Raw genomic sequence first — 27,577 nt, 5'->3', positions numbered from 1 at the left:
TCCAAGTCTTGTTCTTTTGTCTTACTCTTTTGATATGTACATCCATCACCAACAAGCGATGTTGATTAGCCACGCTCTCTCCTGGTATAACTTTGCAATCCTTACAGGTTATACGATCCCCTTTCCTCATTAGAAGAAAATCTATTTGTGTTTTTGACGACCCACTCTTGTAGGTGATCACATGTTCTTCTCTCTTCTTAAAGAAGGTGTTGGCTAAGAAGAGATCATATGCCATTGCAAAATCCAAGATAGCTTCCCCATCCTCGTTTCTCTCCCCAAAACCATGGCCACCATGAAAACCTCCATAGTTGCCTGTCTCCCTGCCCACGTGTCCATTTAAATCTCCTCCTATAAATAACTTCTCCGTCTGAGCAATTCCTTGCACCAAGTCTCCAAGATCTTCCCAAAATTTCTCCTTCGAACTCGTATCCAACCCTACTTGAGGTGCGTACGCACTAATCACATTGATAAGTTCTTGTCCTATTACAATCTTGATTGCCATGATTCTATCTCCTACCCTCTTGACATCTACAACATCTTGTACCAAAGTCTTGTCCACGATGATGCCAACACCGTTTCTCGTTCTATTTGTGCCCGAATACCAAAGTTTAAACCCTGAGTTTTCTAGATCCTTTGCCTTACTACCAACCCACTTAGTTTCTTGTAGGCACATAATATTTATCCTTCTCATCACCATAACTTCCACTACTTCCATAGATTTTCCCGTTAAGGTTTCTATATTCCACGTTCCTAAACGCATTGTGCTCTCTTGAACTCTACCCTTCTGTCCTAGCTTCTTCACCCTCCCCCGTCTAATAGGATCAAAGTACTTCTTTTGTGTGTCCCGGGTAAAGTTGATAGGAGCATATGCTCCCAAACAACTTTGAGTGGAGTCGTTCGAAAAGAAGTTTCTATGGCCCCCTTGCTCATTTAACACTGCATCCGGGTGCCGATGGAGATACAGCGACCCTTGCTCACTTATCACTGTGCTCGGGTCACACAGCGCGCCACTTACGGGTGACGCCCTAGCTTTAGCGCGATTTTGTTCTGGATTCATTTTCATAAGGATTCGACGTGATCATGGAGTGCCGGCTGTCGACTACCTGACGCCCTCCCCCTCCTCCTTTACCCGGGCTTGGGACCGGCCATGTAAGACATAGGCGGAGTTGTGTCCACATATCTTAATTATATATATTTATAGGATGAACTGCCAATTTAGTCTATGAATTATCACCTCAGTGAAAATTAGGTCCCTAAACTATTTTTTAGAAAAATCGTCGTTGAGTTATAAAAATCTACTAATTACATCCCTAATATTATATTCAAAGCTACTATGTTCAATTTTTCGTCAATTTAAGTCATGTTACTTGCATGTGATACACATTGAAGGGTAGATTGGTAGTTTTCCATAAAGAAATAGTGTATGGAGTTAACTTTGGAGTGTAAAGTGGTAGTTTTTCATAAGAAATAGTGTAAGTTAACTTTGGAGGGTAAATTAAACGTAAGATTCACAACCTATATGAAATGTTAAGGGCTTATAGGCGAGAAAATAACAATATTACACTCTAAAGTGTGTCAAGTTTGACTTAAGTTGATGAAAAATTGGATAAAATAGCTTTGAATAATAGTAGAGATGAAATTAGCAATTTTTAATGAATTTATGGACTTATTTTACCAAAAAAATAATTCAATGACTTAATTTTCACTGAAGTGATAATTCATGGACTAAATTAGCACTTCACTCATATTTATATAAGAGTGCTTGCTTGTAAGACCATCTCCAACCCTGGCCTAAAACCCAAAAATATTTAGCCTAGAAAATTTAGGTTTTAGCCCAAAAACTGTTTTTCTGCTCCAACCCGTATGACCTAAAATTTTAGCCCAGATTATTAAATAATGAATTTAGGCATTTTTTTTTAAATTAACTTATTTTTATAAAAAAAAAAATTATGTAGACTATCCTAAATTAATTTTATGAACATTTTAACCTAAAAATATTTAAATTCTGATAAATTTTGAAAAATCACTAAATCAATACATTAAACACTACGGAAGAATATGAAAATCATGATAAACTACATAAACTAGTTTTGTGTGGATGTTTGAACAAATACATAGGTATTTATAGAGTTTTTGGTTGAATTTTGAGTTAAATAATTTTTTTTAATTATTTTAGTTGTTGGATTTAAATTTGGACCGTTAGATCTTCTTTTTTTTACTGTTAAATTTGATTATATTCGATCTAAGTTGTTGGATTCAATAAATATATAAATATAAAACAACAACAAAATATTTGAACGTGGACTGTTGGATTAACCAACGGTTCAATTAAACCTGGCCGTTGGATGAAGAAAAGTAGCCGTTGGGTGTATGGGTTTTGGGGTATGGGCTTCACAGCCCACTTTTCAGTCTCACCCGTGGGCCCCACTTCAATTTGTGGGCTAAAATCTGGTCGGTATTTGGTCCCTTTTTAAGTTTGGTTTAGGTTTTGGGTTGGATTTTGAGGAGAGGAAAAAATTGGGTTTTAGCCCAAGATTAAAGTGAGTCTAATATAGAGTCAATCTAAACGCGTGAGGTACCATATTAAATTATTAGTTGGGTCAAGGGCCCTTATATATATATTCATATATATATATATATAGGCCCATATATATAGATCACAATTACTCTTATACCATTTTTCACGTTAATGGTAGGGCTGTTGTATAATTTGAATCAGTGGACTGCATGTGATATCGGAGTGGGACCATACTAGAAAGATAGATCGGGGAACACGAAATATACGAACTTATACAATTATACAATTTGAAAAGACACGTTAGAAAAGGACAATTTTCTCCAAATATATAATGCAATATTGTATTCCGTCCCATATTTTCAACCCATTGAAAAATCCCTCTCTTATTTGGGAAGTAACATGGCAATATAAACGACAAGCCGTATAAATAATTTTATATATTTTCATACCTACTATGCAGGCATGCAGCAAACAAATCAAAAAACATACTAAATTTAAAACCCTAGCATGTCAATGTGCTTGTGTGAGGAGGATCATAACCATGGTATAAAAAATCGATAATATCGGCGATATTTCGCCGATATTATCGTTTTTTTTTGGAGTCCGATATTTCTACACATATCCGATTGGTTTTCGTCAAAATATCGCGATATTATCGATAATATCGCGATATTTTGGATAATATCGCGATATCGACGGATGGAGCTGATATGTTTTGGTCAAAAACGGTGTCGGAAGCGATCTTTGCGAATCTCCTCCGCCTCCACTGCTTCCAGTAGGCGCCGAGTCGCCGTTCTGCTCGGCCGGCAATGAAGACATGGTTTTTTGGCCTTTGGCTTCTCGGATCTGAGCTCTAATAGCAACTGATATACCAAAAATCCGTTCAACAAACAAATAAATAAAAAACGTTATTTTATTTAATTAAAATGATTTAACGCTCCGTTTGGTTGCCGAGAAACCGCGGAGGATTAGAAAACAAAAATTTCTAGAGATATGAAATTTCAATAAAAAATGGAAAATTCAATAAAAAAAATGGAATTAAATCAAGGAGCCGGCGTGTATTACCTTGAAAGCGTGGATTTAAAGGTTTGGGGATGAACAAAGAGTAGGGATTTTCCCACCAACCAAACAGAAAAGTTGGATTGGACATGAAAGCAGACGAGATCTCCCACCAACCAAACAGAAAAGTTGGATTGGAGACGAAAGCCAACTCGATCAATCTCGTCTGCTGCTGGTCTTGCTGCAGCAGGCAGTACCGGAAGCAGCAGCTCAGAGAGAGGGAGAGACGAGAGAGGAGAGGGTGAGGATTTCGATTTTGTTGTTTCTAAAAGGTTCTGGAGGAGGAGTTAATGGTAGGATTGTAGGAGGGAGATGGAAAAAGGGTGTATTTGTGGGTTCGAGAAGGTAAGGGACAGAAAATAATAAAAAATAGATTTTTTAAAATTTTAGGATAAATTGCTATATTTAAAAAGGGAATCAAACCCCTCCCATTTTACTCCTTCAACACCTTGACCACCATATCACTTATGTTTTTGTGAAAATATGCTAAAATACACTTACTCTACACATAAAGATGATAAAGATAGTTAAAATTTTGAACCTCATAGGAACTATATGTGGTACTAAGTCACTTATGTATTTTACCATGCAATGTATAAAGTGTAAAATATTGTACTAATTCATTATATATAAATGATTATGGTGTGTTTAAACTTCTTTCATTAATTACTACATATTTTCTACACTCACAATGTTTGCCAGCTCGCTATATAATCAACTTGATAATGTTAAATCCATCATGCAATGCATTTCCTTCCAATTTTTTGTGATAAACTAATAGATAATTGACTAAATAAACATCCTGCAAAGTTTCAATAAAAATTTCCAAGTTTTTGTTACAATTTCCGTGGTTTCCATGTAATTTTTATCGATATCGATATTTTACCGATATTTCCGTCGATATTTCCGTGTTTTCGGACTATCGATATTTCCGATATTACCGATATTTAATACCTTGATCATAACGATGACCGTGCAGTATCGCATGGGTGTCAGAATATTTTAAGATTTTTTTATCGAAAAAGTAAGGATAGGAATGCTAAATATCTAAATTAAATTTTACAAGTTAAATAATGTAAACATTAATAATTATATTATTATTTAAGTATTAATTAATGTGTTAACTTTTTATTTGTGACACATCATTTAATTTATAAATTTAATTTAAAATTATAATCTATTTGTTGTGGTCTATTTTATCTGACAAAGAGACTAGGGCCGACGGCAGAGAGAGAGAGGAGAGAGATGTGTGTTTGTAGAATTGTACATGAATGTGTGTGTTGTTATCCCTCCTACATTGTGCCTTTATTTATAGTAGTAAAGGTAGAGAAGATATTTCTTCTCCTCCAAGTAATACAAGTTGTAATAGGAAATGATAACTAGAATCAATTCTTATCTAGGATTTACACAATCATACTTAAACTAGGAATGTTTACAACACTATTGACATTATCCTTCTCAAAAAATTTATATTTATCGCAGTATATAAAGAATGAGGAATCCTTTAAGAAGAGGGATCCTCATTTTTATAAAAAAATAAGGACATCCTCTTGACCGTTGGATTTGATTTTAATGAAATTGTGTGGTTGAGATTGTATGTCCTGTGATTTAATCTCAACCACACAATTTCATTAAAGCCAATCCAACGGTCAAGAGAAGGTCCCCTTTTTTTTAGAAAAATAGGGATCCCTCATGTTAAAAGAACTGTAAAGAATGAATACGAAGCATCGAATGTGCAACTATTAAGTTAAGAATTAAATGATCACAAATGTCTCTATATATACAGAGTGATATAAGAAACCTCCCTTTTCCAGGTGAAGTCTCAAAATAATTAAGGATTGAAATCACACAAGTTTCGGAAATTGGAAAAATCTTGACTGGTTCTACTCATGGAAACAGAACATATTTAACACCAGGCAATTCTTCAAACTGTCCAAATTCTTATAAGCAGTCTTTCTTATAATGGTCAATCGGTGCGCTACGTTGTTAGCCTGACGACGAATATAGTAATTTTAGCAATCTCACTTTAGTTATACGTAATACTAAATTTTTAATTTTCAGTTAACATGTTACTTGTTTTTGTCGCCCAGAATTCACTTTAGTTATACATAATATACTCAATTTTTAATTTTCAGTTAACATGTTACTTGTTTTTGTCGCCCTGTGTTTCCTTTCTGGTACCTTCTTCTTTCTTTCTTCTCTGTCGCCAAGAGATTGTTTATTTATCATGTGCTTAGCTTGTCATTGTTTCCTCCCACGTACTCGGCCAGTGTTCAAGATTGATGGAGAAAACAACGTTTTGTCTTCTAAGACACGAGAATACCCCAACAAAATGAATACATGACATGTTTATTAATAATGAAATTATCATCAACTTAGCCCACCTACTAGCTCAAAACAAGTGAGGTTGTCTTAAAAGATATCGGTGTAATTATGAATGGAACCATGTAATTATAAGTTGTAAATTGTTAAGTTACTCCCGATGTGGGATTTCCAACATGCCTATCCTTCTCATGCAAGATCATGTCTTTAGGGGCTGTTTGTACCATACTTGACCAATCCCGAAACTACTAAGCACCGGTCAACGTTATACCATCAAGGACCTAGAAGAGTTTCCCTCTAACCAGGAGGTCAATCACAGCTCGACACGTGTCGACATCAGAAGCCAATCATAGCGCGACACGTGTCAACATCGGAAGTCAATCACAACACGACACGTGTCAATGTCAGAACAAAGCTAGAAACTCTCTTCTATAAAAAGATATCATTCTCTCACAATATTTCCTAATGTCATTTGTACTAAATCATTCACTTGTACTCATTAAATGAGAGCTTGAACCTATGTACTTGTGTAAACCCTTCACAATTAATGAGAACTCCTCTACTCCGTGGACGTAGCCAATCTGAGTGAACCACGTACATCTTGTGTTTACTTCCATGTCCCTATACATTTACATACTTATCCACATTAGTGACCGAAGAAATCTAACGAATGTCACAAACTTAACATTTTTTATTATACCAAAGTCCCTACTGATTTGGTGCATCAACAAGGGCCACACATGGAGAGAATTTTATTGTGGCAGAAAAGACAAGCACGTAAATACTACACGCTTAGAACAAATTCATGGACTGAATTCCATAATAAACAGTTACATGCAAAGGACAAGTTACTCATATTTAGGTAAGTAAATTTGGTGATGAGACTGGTTAAGGGCTATGCTTTTCCATAATCGTACTTACTGATAACTTAAATGTCAAGCTCATTGGTAGCAACTAGTTACGACAAGGGTGATTTTTTTATTAAATCAATAATTTGTTTACGACAATGCGAGTTTGAACAATGGTAGTATTTGAAAATATGTTAAACCAATAGAATTTTTTTGTTGCAAACTATTTTACCTTTGTTTTCTTTGTAAGGCGATTTATGTTATACACTATTATAATTTACGAAACTCAGGTGTAAGAAGACGGTCATACCAACAATATTAAATTAACCACACCTGCTTACCTAAAAGTTTATAATACAAAAGGGAAGGTTAAAGAATGTAAGGCGTACGTGTATCGTTTTCCACATGCATGCAGTAGGTTGATTGTTTAAAGAGCATATGTTGCTTTTAAATAGAACATTAACTGTCAACACCTATATAACGGATTCATGAACATGACTTGTCAGCTGAAAATTCAGCAGCTACTCCTTCTTACACCCAATTCCAGATGAACATGTGTTTAAGTTTTGATTTTTTAATCAAAACTTGAACACGTGTCCACACGAGATTGGATGTAAGAAGGAGTGGTTGCTAAATTGTTCAGCAGCCAAGTTAATTCCTGGATTCATGGAGAGGAAACTGAGCATTCCAGTTTTCAGGAAGGAAATTTCAAACACCTCTCTCCCAACGTACACGTGAGAATTAAAATGTAACCTAGCTTCCCTTTATTTTGTGTAGTTTTTCTGGGAAGAGTGATGCTAAGGAAAGTCTCTCAAAAGTGAGATTCTTTATAAATTTTCTGTCACCTCATAATTTTCGGCACAATATTTTATACTAGTATTGCCACGAGAATTAATATTAAACAGTAAGGTGCTAGAGAATAAAGATAAAATCTCACTTTGAGAAAGTATCCTTAACATTTCTCTGAAACGAAAAATGCTGTTATTTAAGGCCTCACTGGATTAAATGTAAAGGGTATAGGTCGTTACCACCATTAAGGCCTCACTGAATTTTGATGTGTATCACTTATTTATGCAGTGCATGCAAACTAGGGTACAAACCTAATCTCAATTATCAACCTCCATAATTTGGTTGTAACAACTTTTTCTTCTCTTTTTCTCTTTTCATAGGAGGAGAAGGGTATTCCAACCTAGAAGTCATTCTAACACAGGAATAGAAATGCCATTAATTGGTTTGTTCATTGTTTTCTAAAATAAAATAAAAAAAAATGTTTCTTACCTTCGAAAAGTCGATCATAATAAAACAATCGCTGCAAATTAATATCAACGATGACATTTGATAACGTTCAAGACGTCCTTAATCCAAAGAGACTTCAACAAAACATAAAAGGCTAACTTGGTCAAATTATTTGTCATCGTATTGTTGCATTTGAGGGCGAGGTAGGTCTGAGAATAAGCAAAGCAACACATCCAAATCTTGAAATCATACACACCGAAACTCAAAAGACTGAGATGACACTCCGAAACCCAAAGAACTCTATTCTTAATGAAACAACCAAAAACTTTGCGAATTAGTATGTAAAAAAATTCTATGCACAAAAGTGCAATATAATGAATAGGAGGGCACACGTTTCGTTAAAAACATCGACAATTTCGAAGAGGAACTGACTTCTAACCAAGTAATTTCCATACCAACGTGAATTTTTTGCTCAACACCATCATCAAAGTTACCAAAAAAGTGAAGTAGACCCAACAGAAGGTGATAGCACACCAATACAAAGTTAAAATACTCACTAGAAGAGACTTCACAAATAACCTCACAAAAGAGTCGCTTATTAATGGAAATTCTAAAACGAACAAAAAGATCTGCAACAATCTATGAAAATTGAAGAAGTTTAAATTAATATTGCAATTAACTAAAATCCACACAAATTTTCTCCTCCATACTTTTTCACCTTTTTAACTTTTTTTCGGAGTTGGAATTAATCAATTTAGATATAACGATGTGATTCTTTTTTTTGGTCTATCCTATCACTTTTGACATGTGCATATCATATCATGTGCTGTTAGTATCTAATCCCCCGCTAAAAAGACACATTTACAACAAAATAAAAATCATAAGATAGGTTTACAAAATGAGAACGATTTACGTGAAATAAATTTATTATCATTGTAGTATCTCAGTCCAATAATATAATATCCTAAATAATTTTTTTTGCACATGACAACATAGTAATACATTAAAATGTTGCACGATAGCGATTCCGTTAGTTTTGTTTTCTATAAATTTCTCTTAAGAGGAGAGTGGTATAACGTGTCCTAACAAACAATTACTAACACTGACAGGTCCCATTACCATTTAGTGTCATCGAGGCATAGGTATTCCATGACCCATCAGTCCTTCCAATACATCCATAATGCTATGATGCATGAGTGGTCCCAAATTTTTTTTTTTTTTTTGTCTTTCCAAAAAGTAGGTCCCAAAACATTCGTAGATCTACTCTTTTTTTCCATCTTTTTGTTGTTAATGTTATAACTTGTGTGGAAAATGTAATTAAGCAGTAATAGTGGTCACTGGTCAAAGATAAATAAATTTAAAAGTTGATTAATGCGACCACACGGTTGGAGATTAGTTTAATTTAGCAGACGTGGTAACCAAATAAACAATTAATTTAGCAGAAACAGAATCTGACATATCTTTGCTAGGCCATTTTCGTCAGACTTTCCTAAAGCAGAATCACATGATACAATCATACAACGCAACGCCGCGACCCGCGAGATATTTCACATATCAAAAGAGCTAATTTTTTTTTTGTTTTTAATTAATTATATTATTGTACTTATGTATTCGACTAGTATTCGTCACACTTCAAAAAATCTAGCTAAAAAAACATCCGTGACCCTCCCCTCCTCCTCTGTGGTTTTTGTTTAAAATTTTGAAGAAAACAAAAGCCCCCTATCAAGTGCCGACGAATTTGGGAAATGAGTGGGCTATCCACACACCTCTTGTTAATTTTTATCTGTTGATATTCTTCAAATCATCCGATCCAACGGCCGAAAACCAAAAAGGTGTGAGAGAAGTAAAAAGAAGTGTGTGGATATCACACCCTTTTGGGAAAATTCTAGTATCCACAATTCGTATGTTGGACGCCGATTAATCAAATTTGAGTTGACCTAATTTGATTTATATAGCTCAATACTCATTTAATTTATAAACTAAAAAACCCAAAATTTCAATTATTTTGTCACAAACTAAAAAGTCCACTTAATTTTGATACTAGACAAACCATAATAATAAGTAATTTTTAGGAAGATTCACACTATGCACACTAAGTATGTATTGTCTTCTGCAAGAGGAGCATTACAAATTTAACCCGACCTTATTATTCATGTTTACAAAGAAAATTAAAAATCCATGTTGAGAATGTAAAATTCCGTACTGAACAATTTAAAGCATTACATTAATAGTTTTGGTATGGAAGTCGAAGACAAATAAAAGTGTAATGACATAAACGTTGAGACTTTACAATGATAGAGTTAGCTTAACAAATCAGAAAGAGGGGCACATTTGCTAACAATTTTCTAGTGAAACATGTTACTCTGTTTTGGTCAACTTAGCTAAACTTATACCGGCTCTTGGTTGATCAACACGCGTTTGTACGTTTTTCCTCTTCTTGTTTTTAAACTGGATGTTGGGAATTGGAGGTTTGAGATGGAAAATTGGAAAGGTGAAAATTAGAGGAATAGCACTAACATGAATTACGGAGAAAGATGGGGTTTGCGGAATCCAGACAAGCAGACAAACCCAACAGAGGGAAGAGAGGGGTGCTTTGAATTTTGAAGGGGGAGGTTGCCAGGTGGCAGCTCCTTCTGAGCCTCAACGTGATTTCTGCAAAACTTTCCTTCTTCCCCATTTCCCCATCTTATCCTCCACACCATATAAATTGTGAGCCCTCCTTCCTCTCTCCCACATCAAACACCTCTCTCTCTCTCTCTCTCTCTCATCTGTTACCATTCTAATGGTGAAAATGGCTACTGGGTTGCTCTCACTTTTGCTTGCATTCTCATTGCTGCTCACTAATCCTGCTTCTGCAGCTGTGCCTCTGGATGGTAAGCTCTCTCTCTCTGATCTGTTTCACTGAGCTCTGTCTTTACTTTTGTGCTCTCTCTCTCTCTCTCTCTCTCTCTCTCTCTCTCTTTTCTGATCTATTATTTATCTGCACATCTTAATCAGGACTCTTGGCCAATGGCAACTTTGAAGAGCCACCAAAACCAACTAACCTCAAGAAAACAGTTCTGGTAGGCAAATATGCACTGCCCAAGTGGGAAATCAATGGCCTGGTGGAGTACATTTCCGCCGGGCCGCAACCCGGCGGAATGTACTTTCATGTAGCTCATGGCGTCCATGCTGTGAGGCTTGGCAATGAGGCCTCAATCTCCCAGACCCTCAAGGTCAAGCCAGGCTCTCTGTATGCACTAACATTTGGGGCATCAAGGACTTGTGCCCAAGAGGAGGTTTTGAGGGTTTTGGTGCCCCCCCAGGCAGGGGACCTTCCTATGCAAACCCTATACAGCAGCAACGGCGGCGACACTTACGCTTGGGGATTCAGAGCAACTTCTGAAACTGTAAAGGTGACGTTTCACAATCCTGGGGTTCAAGAGGATCCTGCTTGCGGCCCTCTCTTGGATGCCATTGCTATCAAGGAGCTTTTCCCTGTGTACCCCACTAGAGGTAACTATACTTATGCAGCTAGTTTCCAGCTCCGATCTGATTTATTGACATGGTTGATTGTTTTAGGACGTAGAATCATTACCCAAAGCTTAGACGACGTCCTGCAGGGACAATTTATTTGTTACTCCTTTATAAAGAACATGTTTCTGTTCAAACATTTTGTAACATAGAATTTGCACAAAGTTTTTTGCTTGATAGATATATGGGTTATCCAGATCTGGGTTCCTTTGTCTACTGTGCATCTAGCTCATTAGATCTCCAATGGTGGATTAAAAGCCAAATTACCCACCAAACCCAATCCAACCCAAGGGAAATTTTGGGTTAAATGCGAAATGCTAAACCAATGCCAGATTTCCTTCAAAATTTAGCCAAGAAATCGGAATTTATATTTTCCAATATTTATCGGAATTTAAATTTTTTTAGATTAAAATGTTTATAAAATTAATTTACGATAGTCGACATATTTATTTATAAATTTAATTTAACAAAAAAATAGCCTAAGTTCATTCTTTAATAATTTTGGCTAAAATTTTAGACCAAAACGGTTGGAGCAGAAAATCTATTTTCGGGTTAAAAGCTAAATTTTCCGAATTAAAATATTTGTCTTTTTAGTCCAATGTCCAACCATTGGAGATGGTCTTAGGGGTGGCATTTCCAACTTTTTTTTAGGTCAAGGGGTCGACTGATAACTATTTCGGTGTTCAGTCTACTAAAAACGTAAACTAGTTGCAGTTTTAACCTTTGGAAAGACAGAAAGCTTGACACTTTGTTTGGCAACCGTTTTGTTTTTAAATTGTATGCTCTGGTTTTTGGATGTGTTGCTTATTGGAACTTCGTATTTACAAAGAAAACAAGGCTATTTTGTTGAAACCATCGAATGTTTCTTGCAGATAATTTGGTCAGAAACCCTGGCTTTGAAGAGGCTCCCCATAGGTTATTGAACTCTTCCCATGGTGTACTCCTCCCTCCGAAACAACTAGATGTGACATCCCCGCTCCCCGGCTGGATCATCGAGTCACTCAAGGCCGTAAAGTTCATCGATTCCAATCACTTCAATGTTCCAGTCGGAAAGGGCGCAGTTGAGCTTGTTGCGGGGAGAGAAAGTGCCATAGCCCAGATTATTAGAACAGTTCCCAACAAGCTCTACAGCCTCTCATTCACTGTCGGAGATGCAAGAAACGGCTGCCAAGGATCAATGATGGTTGAAGCATTTGCCGGCAAGGACACGCTCAAAGTTCCCTTCGCCTCCAAAGGAAAAGGCGGGTTCAAGAAGGCCAGTTTCAGATTCAAAGCGGTTTCAATCAGGACCAGAATCACGTTCTTCAGCTCCTTCTACCACACCAAGGACTATGGAGCTCTTTGTGGCCCTATCCTAGATGAAGTTAAGGTTTCCCCTGTTGCTTAAATGCTTGTTTTTTTAGTTATATCACCATAAGACTACAACATTGTTATAGAGATTGTGCAACCCGGTAATATGATTCCGACATTTTGTAAATTTGGCCGTTGACGAGGGCAGATGTGTTATGAAGGATCTAGAGATTGTGTAACGGATAATATCCGGATCTAGAGATTTTTCTTTAAAACGGTGCTTCAAGTGTTTTGGACATTAAGGTAAGTTTAAAGGGCTTTAGTTATGAAGGATCTTAAGTTTTCTTCGGTAGCTTATGATGAAATAAAGTCTTAAGCGCTTTATTTGTGAAGGATCTTAAGTTTTCTTTGGTAGCTTATGGTAAAATAAAAGGGGATTACATCTTGATTTCATTGAACATACAATACAGTTCAATAGCATGCAAGAACATCTCTAATGCTTATGCAAGAATAATGTACAACAAAATATGAATTTGACAGCATGTATCAAGTGTATGAGAAGGTGTGTTTCTTCTAAAATGAATATATAAAAATCGTCCAGTGTGATAAATATAGGAGTGTGCTATCCACATACCATTTTTTACTTTCCCACACACCCTTTGTGAATTTCTGATTTTTTTTTTATCTTCTTCAATTCATCCGATCCAACAGCCGAAAATTAAAAGGGTGTGTGAGAAGTAAAAAGGGGTGTGTGGATATCACACCCCTCAATATAATGTGAACTTTGAAACGGAAAATAAATTGCTGTACCAATCTGCCGGTATGATGAGCGGGCCGCAGATTCCTAATGTTTGGAATGTTGTCCTTCACCATCGTCTAAAGTACCAACAAGACATTTCTCGAGTAAAAATTCAGCATTCACCCAAGCATGGTATTTATCTAAATCAATGTAATAAGGAGCAAAAGTTAAAACCACTTTATAAAAAAAAAAAGGTCGTACCCAGTGCACAAGGCTCCCGCTTTACGCAGGGTCTGGGAGAGGTGAATGTCGGCTAGCCTTACCCCCATTTATGGAGAGGCTGCTCCCAAGTCTCGAACCCGAGACCTACCGCTCATGGGCGAAGGCACTTGCCATCGCACCAAGTGCGAACTCTTTTAAAACCACTTTATAATAGGCTAAAATAAAATGAAGATGATCCCGAACACATTGCTGATTTGCAGGCACTATTAGTTTTGTTTTAAGGTCTGGTCTGGTCTGGCTTAGGAGGACTTTTTGGTTGCGTTGCTTCGGCAAATCGGATTTCAGGAATCCGAAACTCATTCCTTGGAACAAGCAGGAACAAGAGAATCCGACATTCCTGTTCAAGTTTTGGAAATGCTGGTTATGATTCAAAATTTCTTTGGTGAACAAGAAAAAGAGAAAAACCTTCCCAATCCTACTCCACTAGTAATAACAAGTTTTACGGGCGGTTCTGTTGGCAGATAATACATTTGCTCACCACCCATTCTATGTGCCGTTGGAAGAGTTTGATTTAATCTACCCACGACACAGATCCCAAAAATAAAACACATCCCAAAACACATAATATGGTATGGTTGTAGCAAATCTATTCTCTTGTTTTCATGGAGATGCCAGACTTAAGAACAATAAAACTCAACAACACATAACCGATTAAGTATAGAAAAGGATACTGAATAACGATGTGCAGTCTTTTCCCACAGCCTTCTTTAGAATATCAACACCTGAAGAAAAAGAAATCGTCAAAAACAGGAATACTATGTCGTAGTTCTAACCAAATAACATACAGAAACTCTCGCAAAGTCTCATTTATGGTTCGTAGTTAGACCTCATCACTCAGCAGTTTTTTGGTGACAGAATTATGCCAATTGCAACATGAAGGATTTAATAAAATTGGTGGTAAATTGGTAATGCATTTGAAAATGCTTATATAGAAATGATATTGTTAACATCAGATTGCCCTATAAATGTAAATGCTTTGCCTTTCTACCTTATTACTCTTCCTAGGTCATTAACGAGCTCAGAGTTGGCACACATCCACCAAGTAAACTTGAAATCAATAGCTCACATCCCTTTTATAGCTAATCTTCATTAGAAATTTAGAAGAAACAAAAAGTGCCCAGATTTTTTGTAGCACTTCTCGTAGATGTCCCATGCTATTAATTTAATTTTGTCGGCTAAGTTGGCATCTTGGAGCAATAAAACTTCAATAAGAAGACTACAAGAACCTGATATACATACTTTAACAATTTTGGGGTTTACAGAGAAAGGTGTCAGCAATACACACTTGGAATGACACAGCTCACTCCAGCTAACATTTGAACTTGAACAGACTAAAACATGTACATACCTCCAGGGTGAAATTTCATGTATGGAGACAAATTGTACGCACGGCCTTTTAGAACAGTCCACATTGAATCTCCTTTTTGGTGCTGTTTAACTTCTTTCAGTGAAATAAGCCTCTTATTTGACTGTCCCTTTAAGCCTGAGACACAATTTGTATCTTGAGAAGCTAACACTGATATAATCACTACTGCATTTGAAAATACCAGAGATATCACAAGTTGTTTTCTGAACTTATAATAATATGCATCAGAAATTCACGACAAAAAGGCTTTCTACGAGTACATAATATTCATAAATGTGTTTTCAACAAGGATGACTTAGGGACCTCAATGAACTTGTAGAGCTAGAATACTTTCATTGGGCAAAGTTTGAAGGTATTTTCTTTATATCTTCTGATAATTGCCTTTAGGATTATCACAAAGTGCAAAAGCTTTACAAAAGATAAAAAGAAAGTACATTCTTTGGGATTATCACAAAGTTTAAAACTTACCAGTGCTAGAAAGAAAATCACAAATTATGTATGCATCATAGCTAGCAGAACATAAATGACAGGAAAAAAAGGTCAAGAAAAATAGTGACAGGAAGAGGAAAAATTATGACAGATGAGAAGCAATATCAGCTGAGGCACTTTTTAACTAAGTACCTGCAAGGTCAGGATGTGTTCGAGTAAGTTTGAGCCAATCCATTTGGCTATATCCCTTCTCAAAAGGAACTTTAGCACGAGTTGCAGGCTTGACTGAGTTTCCAGAATCACCTGATTTTAGTTGCTTTGGAACTTCAGATTTCATTTTCATGGATGATGCATCAATGGCGCTGACAGACAAAGAACCAACTATTTCCATTTTTTTGGAAGTGGTTCCTCCTGGTAATCCACCTTGCCAAAGAACACCTCTATTCTCATTACTACTAGTGCCATTTGACAATCCATCCTTTATGGTAATGCTTTCCATATCTGAAGTGAGCTTATTTGTCTCATGATCATCCTGGTTCCTTGGTGGGCCAACCTGAACATATACCACAGACCTTACATCAATATGGAATTATGACATACAAAAACCCAGCCACTATCAATCGTATCCCCGAAACACAAACCACCGCAGATGATGCATTGAATCAATGGGCATATTTCAAGGGTATAGCTTTCTTGATAACAAAATGTACATATAACGCTTACCTGGCAAAAAGTGAAATCGTTATCATTGTCCATATCTAAGCTGAATAAAGTTCCCAGACTATTTCAAGCAATCTTTCCTGTCAAAAGATAATATAAACATCACATTTTAATACCAAAAAGATCATGAGATGCCATTTCTAAAATACGATAGTACCATACTCTGTTAGCCAAACTTAAACGATAACCATCTAGTAAGACAATATACATGAAATGGGGACAATTAAGACTCTTGATTACACACTGCCAATTATGAATCTTGAATACACAACAGCTTAGTACTGTTTTCTACGGCTTTTGATAACTGTATTTAAAAATATTTTGGGAACTCAGCAAAACAGGTCAAGCTCCCCCTCCCTCCTCCTCAAGACTGAAGAGGATAAACAAAATTCTCAGTAAAGCTTTTTAACTTTTTAGAGTACAGAAAAATGTTATGTCCAACAAAAGGAAGAAGAAAAATATTATGTCATCTATATTAGTGTTTACTAAGTGAGATGGGCATCAGGTCCAAACTCATATGTCTTTTCTTCGCCATGAAACTCACAAATCATAATCGTTCGGACAAAAGTCCATGATTCATATAAGCTAAGGAATAATAACGAATAATCCACTAAGCTTGAACTTTATTACAGATTGTCAAAACTTCGATTTAATTGAACATGGAACAACTGTGTATGCTTAACTTTGACTCCAAAATTTCCAAATGCCGGAGTCATTCCAAACATTAACTCTACCACAACTTCATTCCAGTATCCAAAGTGATTTCAAGCAAATAGCTCACTACCCAATACTCATAACTTTGAATCCAAGTCCTTATACATTCAAATCCAATTGAAGAAAGCAATTGACATACAAAGATTTCCACTCTAATAGTTTTACAAAGACAGCAATTGAGTAAAATCATTCATCATTCAGGACTGGAGAAAAAAGTAAACAAAATGAACAAAACCTCCAGTGCTCCAGCTGACCCTAAATACCAGTACACCCTTGTCTAACTAAACTTCTTTGATTCACCGAAAGCTTTCCCATAATCATAGGGTCACACCAACGCATAGCTTTAAGTCCTTACATATTTGCATTAGTAATGGATGAGTTAACCGGACATATTCAAGATGATATCTCATGGTGTATGTTTTTCGCAGATGACACCAAGGCTCAGCTTTAAGTCCTTAGCTTTTTGCATTGGTAATGGATTCATACAGCCGATCCTAGTTAGTGGGATAAGGCTTTGTTTTTGTTGTTGTTTATATACCGAAACTGAATGCGGTTGAAGTACATGACACCAAAATTTAATTCAACATTATTATATCCCAGTATTCTTAGTAGTTACCAAACAAATTTTTAATCTATAAACAGACCACGATTATACCAATTATCAATTTATATCAGCTAAAAACAAAACAGCTAAATCAAAACCCTTAATTCGAACAAAAATGTTAACCATACTAAAAAAATTCAGAAAATACCCGAATACTAATTCAACCATGAAGTTGTGATCTTCAGATGACTCTCTCTCTCTCTCTCTCTCTCTCTAATGATCTAATCAGGTAAGACCAACAAATCAATGACAATAAGAAAGAGATCACAGAATCTCATGTACGCTGAATTTCAATTACTGTGGCTGTTATTGTCGAAATTTCAATTTTCTTTGTGAATTCCTTGAATTTTCTCAGCAATCATACAGAAACAGAAAGCTTAGAATAATCAGAGTGGATGAGAGATGGGAAAGAAAAACGTACTCGCAAGTATGGATTCAGGTTGATGTAGTTGCCATCGTCCAGACAGCGGAATTGGACTCCAGTGGATTCAGGTTATTGTTGTCAGCTAGAAGAACAAGCTAATCTAATGCCTTCTCATTTCTGTGTATTTATTTATTTGTCGACGGGAGATATGGGTGGAAGCGTGAAAGACTTTGCATGGTACTTATTTGGTGCTAATAACAAAAGGGTATGTGTTAGCTTTTTCTGGCATGTTTTTATGTTATGAGTCCGGAAAGTTAATGTGGTGTTGAATTCGTATCATACAAGTTGTTTTCGTGAAAACAAGTATATATATTATGTTTTTGGCATAATATTTTATAATACTAACACAGAAATTAACGTTAAATTGTGATAGAATTCATGAAGAATTCTATTTTTAGAGAATTCTCTTACCATTTCTCAAAATAAATATACGGTCATCCAAATTAAAATGGAGGCAAAACCTGTAACCAAAATTGTATGTGACCTGACCTAGGTGAGACACCTCCGGTACTTGGGAAACGTTTATAGATGGAGCTCAGCTATTAATTAAGGATCATGTTATCCACACAATTATTTTTACCTTTTACACACATTTCTCAAATTTCAATAATCGAATCGAATAAATTGAATTTTTTTTTAATAATAATGTATGAGAAATAAAAGAAAAGTACGTAAATAACACTACGCTTATCTACTGAGCAAGGATCTAAAGAGGAGGTTGACTACCAACTATTTTCATTCCACTCGTGCAAAGGAATGTGAATATGCTACTCATGTTCTTAGGGATTCCCTTAATGCTTGTAGGGTATGGCAAAGTTTTCCCAGCCCTCATTCTTTATATAAATTTGTAGAGGTCTTTGTGAAGGAAGTTGAGGTTCTATCATAAAACCAATTGAACTAAAAATCCAAAGCTATTATGCTTGAATGGTTAGAATGGTAGTTGGTGTTTTGTATCTCATTCATCTGACAATGGCGAAATATGAGTAATTTTAGCGAGATTTTGTTATCTAAGCGATCCCAAAGCTATTAATTCGGTTAATTCTCAAAAGACCATGCTTTAATAAAATAAAAAAGTAAAATTTGGACCTATGAAATTACATTATCGCCAATCATTTTTTTTGTATGATAGAAGACTAAGTTGTCTTTTCATCCACTTCTGATTGACAAAAAGAGTTTTATTAATTAATAGAGATATGGATGAGTGTAAGTACTGGTTTGGTACTGAGGTGTTTTTATAAAAAGTGGATATAAAAAACAGCTGAGCTCAAAAATGTGTTTGGTAAACACTTAAAAACAGTTTATTTTCATAGTTTTGGGTGAAAAAAACTAAAAATATGAAACAACAAATATGAGCTTATTCTCACATTACAGCAGAAGCAGAAACTTATTTTCTCGTGAGAGACGTTGTTGAGACCGCTAGCCTCTAGGACACATGATGTTTTATTGTAGTTTCTCGACGTTTATCCCATTGATAAAAAGTGTCCATAAATAAGGAAAGGGATCCTATCCGGATTTCTTCTATCAAATACACCAAGTCAATTAATCCGGGTTCTTGAAATTTGATTAAATGACTACAAACATGAGTACTTTAAAAATTATAATAATTTTAGTTGTTGAATCAAATTTCGATAGTCTGAATCACGGACTTTGATGAATTTGGTGGAAGAGATACAAGTTCCTTTCCCATAAACAAATCCCATTATCGCACGCACGCACCCTTCTAGTCAACTGAGATTCAACGCCTTCCTACATGATTCCCTTTCCCCTTCATCATCCACCGTGATTCTTCAAACTCGAACCCCATCCGTCCGATTTCCCATTCAAACATTTCAAACACCGCGCCCAAAATCCATTTGAAATTCGAATTCAAAAACCTAATCGACCGTTGCATCCCACTCATAAATCGCTAATTCCTCTCCCCCTCCCCTCACTCATTTCCTCACTCTAGAACCATCCGCCTCCTCCAAACGCCACCAACCATGGCGATCGAGAAGAAACGCCCTCTCCAAACCAGCAACAACGCCAACATCGACCACCCAGCCCCCACCGATGGCGGAGGAAAAGGCAAGACTATCGAAGAAATGTACCAGAAGAAGAGCCAGCTGGAGCATATCTTGCTCCGACCCGATACCTACATCGGGTCGATCGAGAAGCACACCTCGAGCCTCTGGGTCTACCAAAATGGCGAGATGGTCAACCGTTCCATCACCTACGTTCCCGGCCTGTACAAGATCTTCGACGAAATTCTCGTCAACGCCGCCGATAACAAACAGCGAGATCCGTCCATGGACTCAGTCAAAGTCACCATTGACGTCGAGCAGAACTCCATCAGCGTCTACAACAGCGGCGCTGGAGTTCCTGTCGAGATTCACCAGGAGGAGAGGGTCTACGTCCCGGAGTTGATCTTCGGGCACCTCCTGACCAGTAGCAATTACGACGATACGGTGAAGAAGACCACCGGTGGACGCAATGGCTACGGCGCCAAGCTTACGAACATCTTTTCCACTGAGTTCATCATCGAGACGGCGGACGGAATGCGACAGAAGAAGTACAAGCAGGTATAAAATTATGGATTCTCTAATTTTTGTGACGTTTGATTTGTATTGTAGGGTTTTAATCTTTTGTGGGATTTAGGAATTGGTCCTCTAACAACAACAAATATATACCCTTATCCCACTGACAACGTCACTACACTCGATTTTGCACCAATTCTTCCGTTAGTTCCAAGTACTCTATGTATTTTCTTAGTCTCTTTCCAAGTCTTCTTAGGACTTCTTCTACCGTCTCTGTCTCATAATCACATCTTCTAACAGGAGCAACCATGGGTGTTTGGTTCACCTGTTCAAACCACCTTAACCGATTTTCTCTCATCTTATTCCTATCTTTGATTCTCCGATGAAAAATAATGTCCTTGTTTCCCATAAGATCCTTTTAGTTGGTAAGGAAAACAAAATGCTAAAATGTTATGATTCATTTTTCGATGGGTTTGAAATGGATTCCCAATTCTGCCTGACCAAACATTGCAGCAGGCATTTGGCAGTGATATTGTGTTCATTCATTATGTCAGTGGAGTAATCTGATCTTGCTGATTTCAGGTGTTCACCAACAACATGGGGAACAAAACTGCGCCAGTCATCACAAAGTGCAAAGAGAGTGAGAACTGGACCAGGGTTACATATAAGCCCGACCTGTCCAAGTTTAATATGACCCATCTGGAAGATGATGTGGTGGCGTTGATGCAAAAGAGAGTAATTGACTTGGCCGGATGCCTCGGAAAGACGGTGAAGGTTGAGCTGAATGGAACGAGGGTCCCTGTAAAGTCATTTCTTGATTATGTTGACCTCTACTTACAATCTGCCGGAAAATCGAGAGATGCTCCCCTTCTAAGGTTTTTGTAATGAATTGCACTTCTTGTCCCGATTTGTTCTTCCTTTTTTTTTATCTGTGTTTGGGATTTGCTAACTGTGTCTATTCATTTGACAGGCTGACGGAGAAAGTCAATGATAGGTGGGAGATTTGTGTGAGTCTCAGCGACGGGCAGTTTCAACAGGTTTGAACAAAACTATTTGAATCAGTGAAATTACCATGTTCTGTACACTTTAGAATTGTCAATCTCAAGTTTTCAATTCTATTTTTACCAGGTCAGCTTTGTGAATGGAATTGCAACAATCAAGGGTGGAACTCATGTGAATTACGTAACAGATCAGATCACGAACCATGTGATGAATATTGTAAATAAGAAGAACAAGAATGCTAACCTCAAAGCCCATAATGTGAAGAATTATCTGTGGGTCTTTGTCAATGCTCTTATTGACAACCCTGCATTTGATTCCCAAACAAAGGAAACTCTCACGATACGCCCAAATAGTTTTGGATCTAAATGTGAACTTACACCAGCTTTCTTAAATAAAGGTATGCAAATGCAACCGTATTTCAAATTGTTCAACTATACTAGGCTCAGACACTTAATCTTGATTTTCGTATGCTGATTAATTTGCAGTTGCAAAGTCTGGAATTGTGGATAGTCTTCTCTCTTGGGCAAATTTTAAACAGAACAAAGACCTGAAGAAAACTGATGGAACTAAAACAGAGAGGGTTCATAATATCAACAAGCTTGAGGATGCTAACTATGCTGGAGGGAAGAATTCTGAGAAGTGTACTTTGATATTGACAGAAGGAGACTCAGCTAAGGCTCTTGCAGTAAGTTTTTATGTTTTACAATATTGGTACAATTACTTGATTTATTTGGCTTCCTTTCTGCAATAGATTAACAGAACTTATCGTAAACAGATGGCGGGGCTTGCAGTTGTGGGTAGAGATCATTACGGTGTTTTTCCGTTGAGAGGTAAACTGCTCAATGTAAGAGAAGCTAGTGCCACTCAGGTCAGGGATAATGAGGAAATTAAGAATATCAAGAGGATTCTTGGACTGCAGCAAGATAAAGAGTATACCAGTCTTAAGTCTTTAAGATATGGTAGTCTGATGATTATGACCGATCAGGTTGAATGCGTTTAACTTCTTTTTTTTTGTTTTATTCTTGTTTGGATTTCTCTGTTCAATCTTAACAGTTTGTCTTTTTATTTCTGATCATTAACGGAAGCTTAATTTCTATGTTTATATAGGACCATGATGGTTCCCACATCAAGGGACTCCTTATCAACTTCATTCATTCCTTCTGGCCATCGCTGCTTAAAATTCCATCTTTTTTGGTTGAGTTCATAACTCCGATTGTCAAGGTTGGTTTACTTGACTTTGCTAGTTTGCTTAGCAACTTCAGTATAAGTGATGGATTGTTTTTGAAAGATTACTATAAGTGGTATTATTTCTGTACAGGCAACGCACAAAAACGGGAATACCCTTGCATTTTACTCCATGCCTGAGTATGAGGCATGGAAGGAAAGTTTGAGGGGCAATGCAAGTGGCTGGTCCATAAAATATTATAAGGTTTGTGATCACTTTATGTAAGTAGAGGCATACTAGAAATCATACCATGTTTCTGAAGTTTATTCGTATTCTTCTACTTATACTTGTGTCCATTTAGGGGTTGGGAACAAGCACGTCTAAGGAAGGAAGGGACTATTTTCAAAATCTTGTTCAGCACAAGAAAGATTTTATTTGGATAGATGAGCGTGATGGGGAGGCAATTGAGCTTGCTTTTAGTAAGAAGAAAATAGAAGAGAGGAAGAATTGGCTTCGGCAGTTTGAGGTGGGAAGTTATGGCAATTTGCTTTTGTATTTGGGAAATGATTATTCTATATCATTTTTAATTGAGACTGTTGAACTTTCTGTATTTGCAGCCTGGAGTACATCTTGATCAGAAGGAGAAGCTTATTAAGTACAGTGACTTTGTTCACAAGGAACTTATACAGTTTTCCATGGCGGACCTGCAAAGGTCTATTCCGTCAATGGTTGATGGCTTGAAGCCAGGTCAAAGGAAGATTCTCTTTAGCTCTTTTAAGAGGAACTTTGTCAAGGAAGCAAAAGTTGCCCAGTTTTCTGGTTATGTATCTGAGCATTCTGCCTACCACCATGGTGAGCAGAGTCTTGCAAGTACTATTATTGGGATGGCACAGGATTTTGTGGGGAGCAATAATATCAATCTTCTACAACCAAATGGTCAATTTGGTACCCGTAACTTGGTGAGATTAACCATGCATGCAAATATTTAATAAAATTTAAGCTCTTCATGTTGTGTAAGTTATTCCGATATCTTCTATTTACACTTGTATTTCGCTACTTTAGGGAGGCAAAGATCATGCAAGTGCTCGTTATATATATACCCGCCTTTCTCCTATTACAAGGTTCCTTTTCTCAAAGGATGATGACAGACTTCTTGACTACTTGAATGAAGATGGGCAATCTATTGAACCCACTTGGTATTTTTAACTTTTCCCTGTAGAATGAGAACATTGCTTTTAGGATAACAAATTGAGAATGAATATGCTGCACAGCTTAACAATGGTTTGTATTGTATAGGTATGTGCCAATTATTCCAACAGTGCTTGTTAATGGTAGTGAAGGAATTGGGACAGGGTGGAGCTCGTACATTCCTAATTATAACCCAAGAGACATTGTTGCAAATGTGAGGCGTTTGCTTGATGGTGATGCAATGGTGCCAATGGATCCCTGGTACAGAGGATTTACTGGAACCATTGAGAAAACTGTTAAGGAGTCTGGTGTGAGCTACACTGCTTGTGGCATCATAGAGGAAGTCAGTGAGACGTCACTCAGGATTTCGGAGTTGCCAATCCGTAGGTGGACTCAAGATTATAAGGAATTCCTTGAGTCCATCTCCGAAGGAAATGATAAAGCCAAGGATCCGTTCATTGAGGTAAAGTGGCCTAAATTTCTTGACAGTTGCAGTATTTAATTAAAATGTGTTCCAGATGATTTAGTTCCTAATTGAAATTATGCATGCTGCAGGGTTTCACACAGCACAGTGATCACAGTACTGTAGACATCATAGTCCACTTGCGTGAGGGGAAACTGATGGCAGCCAAGCAAGAGGGTTTGCTGAAGAAATTTAAACTGACCACCAGCATAAGCACGAGTAATATGCACCTGTTTGATCGAAAAGGCGTGATAAAGAAATATGACACTCCAGAACAAAGTATGAGTTTTTCATCACGTTCTTTTTTTCCTTCTACTCCTGCTTGTACAAGTTATATAACCAGACTTTCTGTTTGTTGTTTTTTCTTTCTGCAGTTCTTGAGGACTTTTTTCACCTAAGACTTGAATTCTATGAGAAAAGAAAGGTAAGCTCATTTGTGCCCATCAATATACAGGTATATATATTGTTTGCCTGACTTACGAATGTTAACCGGTTTTCTATTATGCATGCAGAAAGTGCTATTGGAGGACCTTGAGTTGGAACTGTTAAAATTGGAGAACAAGGTTAGGTTTATCCTTGGTGTTGTAAATGGAGAGATCATAGTGAGCAATAGAAAGAGAGCGGATCTATTCCTTGAGCTCCAACAGAAAGGTTTCACTCCTTTTCCGAAGAAAACCAAAGCCCTAGAGCCAGAAGTTGCTGGGGCAACTGAAAATACAGAAGATGCAGAAGAGAACTCTGAGGCTGCCATTGAAAAGGGAGCACGAATTAGTGACTATGAGTATCTAATATCCATGGCAATTGGGACCTTGACCATAGAGAGGGTACAGGCCCTATTGGCTGATAGGGATAAGGCCAATGCGGAGGTTGATGAGTTGAGAAAATCAACACCAAGGTCACTGTGGTTGAAGGATCTTGATGCTCTTGAAATGGAACTTGATGTATGTACTAAAATTTGATTCTATTTGACAATTTTTTCTTCAGTTTTCTTTTGACCTTTGTCTGACATATTGTCATTGATATCAGGTGCTGGAGAAAAGTGAGGCTTTGGCAGAGGAGGCCAAAAAGAAAGCAAGAACCCAAGTGAAAAATGTACCTGCTTCTAAGGCTTCTAAACAAGCACCTAAACCACGGAAAAATACTAAGAAGGCCAACAATGCAGAGGCTGCCAGTTCTGTGATGGAAATAGGTAGCACTCAGATTAGTTAAAGGCTTTCGTTTAAAATAGCCCGCAGATATTATTTCATCATCGAATTTTCGGATTGCTTTACTCATATAATATCATCTGCTTGCTTTGTCAGAGAAAGATCCCGAGGTAGTGAAAAAGACAGGAGGAGCGGGTCCAAAGAAAGCTCCTGCTGCCAAGAAGGTCTGCGCTGCCGTTTTTATTTTAAGTTCTTTGTGTGAACTTTCTTAGTGGAACAAATCCGCTGTACACAAGAAGCTGGAACTTACATTTTTATGTTTGTTATGCAGCAAGTGAAATCCTCTGCGGTTCTGAGTGATGACGATGACGATGAAGTGCTTGAGCTGAAAGAAAGACTTGCTGCCTACAACCTTGATTCGTCTCCTGAAAATTCAGCAGGTAATAATACCATTTCACTACTTATCTAGAGAAATCAGCCTATATATGTTTCGTCAGTAAGTGGTGGATTAACTTAGTCTACTGTGACAGGCAACGATAAGGTGGTCCAGAAGAAAGAAGCTAACAAAAAGGTGGTCATGCAAATGGACAGCGACGATGATTTTGAAGAAGAAATAGCCGCTGCGCCGAAGGGGGGAAGGAAAAAAGCGGCTGGAAAGCCAAAGGTGGCAGCATCAAAACCCCCTGCGGCGGCAAAGAAGAGAGGCACAGCAGCTAACAAGAAGCAGCCTCAAACTTCATCAGGCCAGAAGCTTTTAACTGACATGTTGAAGCCCGCTGAGAGTTCCAGGGCTTCACCTGAGCCGAAAGTGAGGAAGATGAGGGCATCACCATTCAACAAGAAAAGCGGTTCTGTGATGGGCAGAGTTGGTTTGGCAGACGAGATGACTGAAAGTGATGACAAGGTGGACAGTCCTTCCGCTGAAGAAAGAAGTGAAGCTCCAGTTGCAGCAAGAGCAAGACCTCAGAGGGCGAATCGCAGGCAGACTAGGTACGTGTTGAGTGACTCAGAGAGTGAGCCGGCCAGTGAAGATTCCGACTTTGATGCAGTTGATGACATTGATGAGGATTAGTGTAGCAGTTATTGTCTTTGCCATGGGAATTCTAGCTCATTCCCCGTATCCAAATTTTAAGTTGCGTCTTTGGGGACTAAACTTGTAACTGAGATTTGAGGATGTTATTATCGTGCTGATTAGCCGAAATTGACGATTTGAGGTTAAGTTTGATCTGTGAAATATAACTCATTTTCCGAAAACTTGATAGAGACGTTTTGGAGAATTTAGGGCTGGTTTGGTATTCCTATAAAAAAAATTTCATCATTTCTCAAAACATTTCTTAAAAACCATTTTTTTTATTATTAAAAAACTTATTTGTTATGAGATTTAAAATTGTTTTTAAATCTTAAAACTTAAATTAGAGAAAGAGATTAAAAAAAAGAGGGTCGTAGGAGAGGGCGAAAGAGGAAAGAAAAAGAGGATGAAGAGAGGATCATAGGTGATAGAGGATCGGAGAGGATCGAAGGTGACAAGGATCGAAAGTGATAGTCAAGGAGAGAGAAAGAAAAAAGAAGAGAGCATATTGGAGGAGAGGGAAAGAAAAAACGGGAGACAATGAGAGAGAGAGAGAGATTCGAAGTGTGACGAGAGGAGAGAGAAAAATAATAGACTATTTTCCTAGTTAAATTTATTTTTTGTATTTTTAGATAATAGACTATTTTTTAAATTTGTCTTGAATTTAATTTTTGAAAATAATCATACTAAACAAGTTTTTAAGACCTACAACTTAAAAAGTATTTTTAAATTAAAAAAATTAAATTCAAATTGAATACGAAACAGTCTTGATAAGAAAGTAGAGCAAATTTGACTAGGAAAAAAACTTGTGGTTTACGCTTTTGCTTTTCATTTTGTTGCTTGTACAAGTAAGCTAAAGCAGTCATTTTCTCAAAATTGTTGATTGCCACAGTATTGTTTTTATAAGCCTAGTCTAGTCTTGCTTTATCTTCCTACTCGATTGTACTTCCATCGTCTGATTTGATGAG

General features: G+C 37.1%; 4 protein-coding genes across 4 annotated transcripts; 2 read left to right on the top strand and 2 right to left on the bottom strand.

Moving 5' to 3' along the window:
* Window positions 1–3,058: 3,058 nt before the first annotated feature.
* On the bottom strand, window positions 3,059–3,868 carry LOC126628373 (uncharacterized). Its single transcript, XM_050298016.1, has 2 exons — window positions 3,584–3,868; window positions 3,059–3,381 (listed from the first exon to the last, which is right to left on the bottom strand). Exons 1-2 carry the CDS (start codon window positions 3,666–3,668, stop codon window positions 3,155–3,157), a joined length of 312 nt encoding a protein of 103 aa, XP_050153973.1. The 5' UTR covers window positions 3,669–3,868; the 3' UTR covers window positions 3,059–3,154.
* Window positions 3,869–10,467: 6,599 nt separating this feature from the next.
* LOC126628371 (uncharacterized) lies at window positions 10,468–12,973 on the top strand. Its single transcript, XM_050298014.1, has 3 exons — window positions 10,468–10,856; window positions 10,981–11,478; window positions 12,369–12,973. The coding sequence occupies exons 1-3, from the start codon at window positions 10,766–10,768 to the stop codon at window positions 12,881–12,883; spliced, it is 1,104 nt and encodes a 367-aa protein (XP_050153971.1). The 5' UTR covers window positions 10,468–10,765; the 3' UTR covers window positions 12,884–12,973.
* Window positions 11,435–18,202, bottom strand: LOC126628372 (cytochrome b5 domain-containing protein RLF-like). The gene is made up of 7 exons (XM_050298015.1): window positions 18,062–18,202; window positions 16,326–16,402; window positions 15,795–16,155; window positions 15,156–15,290; window positions 14,479–14,529; window positions 13,597–13,725; window positions 11,435–11,579 (listed from the first exon to the last, which is right to left on the bottom strand). The coding sequence occupies exons 2-6, from the start codon at window positions 16,356–16,358 to the stop codon at window positions 13,631–13,633; spliced, it is 675 nt and encodes a 224-aa protein (XP_050153972.1). The 5' UTR covers window positions 16,359–16,402; window positions 18,062–18,202; the 3' UTR covers window positions 11,435–11,579; window positions 13,597–13,630.
* Window positions 18,203–19,979: 1,777 nt separating this feature from the next.
* On the top strand, window positions 19,980–26,794 carry LOC126628370 (DNA topoisomerase 2-like). The gene is made up of 19 exons (XM_050298012.1): window positions 19,980–20,622; window positions 21,160–21,452; window positions 21,548–21,614; window positions 21,706–21,976; window positions 22,065–22,264; window positions 22,355–22,564; window positions 22,687–22,800; window positions 22,898–23,008; window positions 23,106–23,270; window positions 23,362–23,703; window positions 23,807–23,940; window positions 24,041–24,395; window positions 24,488–24,674; window positions 24,770–24,819; window positions 24,908–25,336; window positions 25,422–25,584; window positions 25,697–25,764; window positions 25,872–25,980; window positions 26,071–26,794. Exons 1-19 carry the CDS (start codon window positions 20,044–20,046, stop codon window positions 26,610–26,612), a joined length of 4,389 nt encoding a protein of 1,462 aa, XP_050153969.1. The 5' UTR covers window positions 19,980–20,043; the 3' UTR covers window positions 26,613–26,794.
* The last annotated feature ends 783 nt before the right edge of the window (window positions 26,795–27,577 follow it).

Source organism: Malus sylvestris, chromosome 7, assembly GCF_916048215.2.
Source record: "Malus sylvestris chromosome 7, drMalSylv7.2, whole genome shotgun sequence".
NCBI classification, from domain to species: domain Eukaryota; kingdom Viridiplantae; phylum Streptophyta; class Magnoliopsida; order Rosales; family Rosaceae; genus Malus; species Malus sylvestris.
This window is presented reverse-complemented; position numbering and strand designations above follow the sequence as displayed.

Coding starts and splice junctions, on each gene's coding strand:
- LOC126628372 (XM_050298015.1), bottom strand. CDS start 16,358: ATGGACAATGATAACGATTTCACTTTTTGCCAG. Junction 16,156..16,325: donor ACGATTTCACTTTTTGCCAG/GTAAGCGTTATA, acceptor GTATATGTTCAG/GTTGGCCCACCAAGGAACCA. Junction 13,726..14,478: donor AGACTGCACATCGTTATTCA/GTATCCTTTTCT, acceptor ACATTGATTTAG/ATAAATACCATGCTTGGGTG.
- LOC126628370 (XM_050298012.1), top strand. CDS start 20,044: ATGGCGATCGAGAAGAAACGCCCTCTCCAAACCAGCAACAACGCCAAC. Junction 20,623..21,159: donor GACAGAAGAAGTACAAGCAG/GTATAAAATTAT, acceptor TGCTGATTTCAG/GTGTTCACCAACAACATGGG. Junction 23,704..23,806: donor AATTTGGTACCCGTAACTTG/GTGAGATTAACC, acceptor TCGCTACTTTAG/GGAGGCAAAGATCATGCAAG.
- LOC126628371 (XM_050298014.1), top strand. CDS start 10,766: ATGGTGAAAATGGCTACTGGGTTGCTCTCACTTTTGCTTGCATTCTCA. Junction 10,857..10,980: donor TGCAGCTGTGCCTCTGGATG/GTAAGCTCTCTC, acceptor CATCTTAATCAG/GACTCTTGGCCAATGGCAAC. Junction 11,479..12,368: donor CCCTGTGTACCCCACTAGAG/GTAACTATACTT, acceptor TGTTTCTTGCAG/ATAATTTGGTCAGAAACCCT.
- LOC126628373 (XM_050298016.1), bottom strand. CDS start 3,668: ATGTCCAATCCAACTTTTCTGTTTGGTTGGTGGGAAAATCCCTACTCT. Junction 3,382..3,583: donor TTTAAATCCACGCTTTCAAG/GTAATACACGCC, acceptor TTGGTATATCAG/TTGCTATTAGAGCTCAGATC.